The 5,972-nt window shown below is 45.3% G+C and overlaps 1 protein-coding gene across 1 annotated transcript; it reads right to left on the reverse strand.

Moving 5' to 3' along the window:
- Positions 1 to 2,432: 2,432 nt before the first annotated feature.
- On the reverse strand, positions 2,433 to 3,328 carry LOC127345416 (uncharacterized). Its single transcript, XM_051371893.2, has one exon. The coding sequence runs from the start codon at positions 3,234 to 3,236 to the stop codon at positions 2,763 to 2,765; it is 474 nt and encodes a 157-aa protein (XP_051227853.1). The 5' UTR covers positions 3,237 to 3,328; the 3' UTR covers positions 2,433 to 2,762.
- Positions 3,329 to 5,972: the final 2,644 nt, after the last annotated feature.

Here is a 5,972-nt window from a genome sequence, read left to right on the forward strand (position 1 = left end):
ACAATGTAGAGACGGCCACAAACAGAGTGCAGTTGTGGACCGGTAGATAACCTGCATTAAAGAGATATATTTATTGTTAAAAATCTTGTCATTTCTGCGTAGCCAAAACAACCAAATAGCGGCAATCATTGTCGTCCTAATAAGTAGCTTAAACCTAGGATCCACACCATTATGCCAATTACCAAATGTATTCCCAATGCTATGTGGGGTATAAGGTAGAACCTATCTAGATGGCTAGCCGTATAGATCTGACAAATTCGCACCGGAAGAATAGGTGTTTATAGTCTCGTCGTGATGATAAAAGACACACGTTTTGCTTACCTGCCAATTATGTTTTGCAAGATTATCTTTGGTGAGAATTACCCTTCGAAGAAGATACCACGCGAACACCTTAGTTTTTAGCGGGATCCTCATCTTCAAAACATTGTACATAGAAGCTACCGAGAAAATGATATTCTCACTAAGATTCCAACGAAATACATTGGATCCCTGCATCAAATGGACCGAATCCAGACAAGATTGTAACAAGGCATTCCAGAATGCTTGTCTAGGGACAATGAGATTTCTTCTAAACGACACATTTGATGGTGAGCTCTCCAACACTTTAGCGCGGGTGTCACCCTTGTATCACACAATATTGTACAATGCAGGATATGAAGTACGACCACGGACAACTCAACTCCGAGTTCATTGCTTACAAGCTTTCCAACGAGATCTCATCACTTCCAACGATGAGCATTAAGTCCATCGAGGATGTTGTGAAAGCCCGCTTTCACTACAATGTGGAGTACGGGAAGGCATGGAAGACCAAATAAGCCACATTCAAGATGTTGTATGCTAATTTTGAGAGTAACCATGTATTTCATTAATAGAAAATCAAGTTACATGAGTACATAAACGTGGAAACCACCAGATCGGGAGAAAAATAGCTGAAAACTTCGCAGAAAAGACCTAAAGGACAGAAATATACAGAACTATCCCTACGATTTTCTACATTGGTCGAAGCCTAATTGAGAAGAAGCATACAACCGACTCCTAAGTTGTTGGGAGCGATGACCGTTACTAATCCGGGCATGGTTCATATGGTAGAGCCTTTTGGTCAAAAAACTACAGTGCACAACGGCCCAAGAGTTCGAGTATCTGACCGTGCCTAGCTTTTGGGCTTTGAGCAATGTGTGAGGGCTTTCGAACATTGTAGGTTGATCTATCTCTGTCGATGGCACCTTCTTGCCCGGACAATTCAAAAGCACACTATTGGTTGCAATAGCAAATGATGCCAACAACCGTTTAATAAGTTCGGAAGAGGAGCAGCCGCTGCATCGGGTGAAGGATGAATGAAACTATCCATGTTGTATGCTTGGTCAGGCAATACCGGCACCCACTGGGCTACACCTAACTGGAAGGGTAGCGTCGATAGGAGCAGTACTACATGGCCGTGTGTGGGCCCCGCTGGCAGCAGGTATATCGCCGCTCAGTTAGGAGTTACACTGTTTAGCATAGCGTCGACTTTGGTATCGACGCTATCCAAAAGGGTTAGATGGGTGAAATTGTCTGGTTCAGAGTTTATTTTGTGATTTTGTTTCGTTTCAGAGATTAGTTTTGAGGGTTTGCTAGTTCTCAGCTAACTGAGAACTAATTTTGTGCTCAATCAAATTTTACACTATTTGATTTACATCTTGACTGGTGCTAGTCATGAATTGTAATATAAGCTGCAACTAAATTTGATAACATCATCTAACTAAGAGAACAAAGTTCGATTGAGAAATAGTCACACCCTTAGTTTGGTCCATTTTGCCCGGGTAACATGGTGACATTTGAAATCAGGTGTCTGGTGTCGCATGCAGGAGCACTGATTGGTGGTACGGCGAGAGAGCTCGCAATGACGTGCGAAAGCGAAATCCCCGCTAATCATCTGAAAACGACCAGACGAGTTGATTGTACTACCCTAACTCAAAATTCTAGATCCGCCAGTGCTAACAATACGCACGTGTATTGGTGCAGTAGAGGGAGCTTCGATCTGCTCTTGTCCTTGAACATTTTCGTGCCCATGATTCCTGATACTCGAGTAAAAGTTTGAAGAGCACGGGGTGACAGGCTGACATGCAGCTGAACCAGGTGTCCGACGTTGCATTCGTGATCACTGATTGGTGCTACAGTTAGCGAGGTCGCAATGACGCGAGAAAGCGAAAGCTCCCCTAATCATGTGAAAACGAGCACACGAGTTGATTGAAGTGCCCGTATCTTAATACGAAGCACTTTTACACGCAATCGCCCAGCCTGAACCCGGGCAGGTAAAGCGCACACTCAATCAACATCATCTTCAGTCTCCGATATACACATGGGTGATGGGCTCATGGCGACCAATCCAGACCAAGCCACGCTTGTACTCGTACACAAGTTAAGCTGCCGTGGCAAAGTTGTACACTATACGGTGCAAAAATTCCGAGCCAGACAGATGTCGCAGTTTATTTCGGGTTATCGAAAGAAGCAGGCCGGGCACGTTGCCCTCAGTTACGTTGCTGCACGTACATAACACTCTTGTGTGACGGAAAGAAACGAAACAAATCACAATCGTTTGCTTCCGTCGGTAGTACTCGATCTCCTAATCAGTATCTGTTGCGACTTTTTTTGAGCGAATGAAACATTACAACAACAAAAAGGCGGAGCAATTTTTCACACGGGGATGGATAACCCGGCCTAAAGAAAGAGTAAGTAATAAAAACTAATTAAGTACTACCTCCGTAGTGGATTCAGTGACCAGATCAGCGCCACGCCACGAGCTTATCCGTAGCAGGGCGAGGGCTGACCGGAGACGGGCGGATCCGGCCTTGCGTCTGCGGCGGTGGGGCAGCCAACGGTTGCAGCTTGGTGGGGGAGGGGAGGAGGCCGGAGGATAGGGTGGAGACGACGCCCGCGAAGCCGAAGAGCAGGGCGACGCCGGCGACCCAGGGCATGAGGAGGAAGCCGATGGCGAAGGTGACCGAGCCGCAGAGCATGAGCGCCATGGACGCGCCGAGGAGCATCGAGGCCGCGGCCGCCGGCGACATGCCGCCCAGCGGGCGCCCGGGGGCAACGGGCCTGCGCGTGTCCGGCGGAGCCGACGCCGCCGCGACGGGGGCGATGATGGTGACGAGCAGCGTGCAGAGGTCGCGGATCAGCCGCGCGTCGTGGTCGCCGTGGCCACCGTGGCCGGTGGTCTCGTTCATGGCGAGCTTGCGTGTGGTAGGCGTCTGCATGATCTTGTGTTAGCGACGAGGAGCGAGGAGAGCAGAGGAGCGCGCGCGATCGAGAGAGAAGGAATGAGGAGGCAACGGATGACGAGCGCGAGGGGGAAAAGAGCTTTATAGGCCCCACGCACGGCCCAGTGGATCACGCATCAGTTTGGGGCCTGGTCAGCGTAACAGTCTACGCACGGCGCCTAACGAACTTGAAGACACCGAAGCTTCAGCCTGTTACGACACAGACAAGCGGGACCAAGCAGTGCGGGAACCACAGTCAGCGAGAAAGACTGACACAAATGGCTCTACAGAATGGAACGAGGGATGGGCATTCCGGATAGGGCAAGGCGGGTTAAGAAAAGAAAAGCTGCACGCGTCCTCCGCCCGCCGAGTCATGGCTGCATCGGCCACCGGTGTTATCCATTGCCTGACATGGCGGCCCAACAACACGGCGGCGGCGTCACCGGCCGGTGTGTGTGGCCGCCGAATTCATTCTCCGGGACTTCTCACGTCGTGGCTTCCAGTCCCGAGAAACGGAAAATGATGCAAGAACGGAACCTGAAAACTGAACTGACGTGCTGCATCTTTTCCCTTTTTATCTTTTCGATTTCGAGGAGGTCACCGTCCGGTATGGCAGCATGATACCACCTTGCTTTCGTAATTGCTCACAACATTTATTACTGTGATACTGTCACGTGTTCAGTAGTCTAGAGGTTTTATTTTATTAAATTTGTTTGAGTACGAGTTGAAGTGTTTGAATTCGGAGGAAAACGTTTAAACTCGCATATCCCGTCCAGTTATCTTTTTTGGGTTCACCTTGTTAGGTATTTCTGTTGTTCCTTTCTGTATTAAATTATATTTCGTCGTATCTCCCATGTTCTCGTTTGTTATCTCCTTCCTCAATTTTCTATCTCAGCTCCGGCTCCTCGTCTCTCTCTCTATTTATCTCCAAATAGAGCCCGTTGTTGCCCTTGCCTTGCCGCCATAGAAAGTGTTTGTCCCACGGAGGAGCTAAGGTTTAGCTTGGGTCCTCGTCACCAAATTGGAGCGTCCTAGATCGATCTCCCATAGAGGAGCAAGGCTTTCCTGGAGATCAGATCGGCGACCGACTAAGGGTCCGTGTGTTTTTCTCGCACCCAGGCATGGTTGCTCTGGCTGAGACATAAACTTTTGCCTTTTTGGTTTTGAGAAATATGTATTCGTAGCTACTAAGAATACATTAAAAAGACTTAGTCATCTTAATTTTGAATTATTTCGTAACTCAAAATTTTCATGAAATTTAGATGGTTTTCTTATGTAACAACATGAGTGTTTGCTCTTCTTTAAATGCTAAATCTAAATAATATTGGTAACACTGTAAGAGATAGTTTAGATCATACTTTATACAATAGAGTATGATTATAATACTTCATATATACAACACATTGATATATTCCAAGCATTGCAATTGGTGGAACATCTTTCACAGGTCTATACGCAGAAAACATAACTTAACACTTTGATCAAATCAAGAGACTCGGTTTTCTTGTAAATTTAATATCCTTCTCCATTCGAAAATTCTCTGAACCTGGTAAGTGGTTTTGGACTTGTGTTTCATTTAGTAACTACACATATTCACTTAAATAAACAATGAAGTTTACAAAATAATGATGTCCAGTACTTGGTTACGACCGGCGGACTCACATTTTCCTGCCATGCGAGGAGTTGCGGCTATAATCCTTTTCCCAGCAGTGATATCACTAGTCTAGAGGTTTTTTTTTGTTAAATTTGTCTGAACACGACTTGAAGTGTTTGAATTCGGAGGAAAATGTTTGAGCTTGCATATCCCGTCCCATTATCTTTCTTTGGGTCCACCCTGTTAGATATTTTCGTTGTTCATTTTGGATTATATTTCGTCGTCATTGACCTTATCTCCCATGTTCTCTTCTGTTATCTCCTTCCCAATTTTCGATCTCACCTTCGACTCCTCGTCTCTCTCTCCAAAGCCCGTCGTTGCCCTTGCCTTGCCGCCATAGAAAGTGGTTGTCCCACGGAGGAGCTATGGTTTAGCTTTGGGTCCCCGTCATCAAATTGGAGCGCCCTAGATCGATCTCCCACATATGAGCAAGGCTTTCCTAGAGATCAGATCAGCGACCGACTGAGGGTCACTGTGTTTTGTCTCGGACCCTAGGCATGGTTGCTCTGGCTGAGACATAAACTTTTGCCTCTTTGGTTTTCAGGAAGATGTATTCATAGCTACTAAGAAAAAATTAAAAAGACTTATCCATCTTAATTTTGAATTATTCCGTGACTCAAAATTTTCATGAATTTTAGATGGTTTTCTTATTTAACATGAGTTTTTTCTCTTCTTTAAATGCCAACTCTAAATAATATTGGAAACACAGTAAGAGATAGTTTAGACCATACTTTATTCAATAGAGTATGATTACAGTACTTCATATATACAACACATTAATATATTCCAAGCCTTGCAATTGGTGGAACATCTTTCACAAATCTATGTGCAGAAAACATAACTTAAAACTTTGTCACTTTGATCAAATCACAAAGACTTGGTTTTCTTGTAAATTTAATATCCTTCTCCATTCTAAAATTCTTTGAATGTGGCAAGTGGTTTCAGACTCGTGTTTCATTTAGTAAATACACATATTCACTTAAAAACATATAAGTTTAAGAAATAATGATATCCACTTATTGTGAGTATACTTCATGGGTGTACCATCGATGGTGGCTAGATCCAGCAAGCCCGGGTGG

Source organism: Lolium perenne, chromosome 3 (assembly GCF_019359855.2).
Source record: "Lolium perenne isolate Kyuss_39 chromosome 3, Kyuss_2.0, whole genome shotgun sequence".
NCBI lineage: Eukaryota > Viridiplantae > Streptophyta > Magnoliopsida > Poales > Poaceae > Lolium > Lolium perenne.

Excerpts from the sequence above, each read along its gene's own strand:
- LOC127345416 (XM_051371893.2), bottom strand. The coding sequence starts at position 3,236 with ATGCAGACGCCTACCACACGCAAGCTCGCCATGAACGAGACCACCGGC.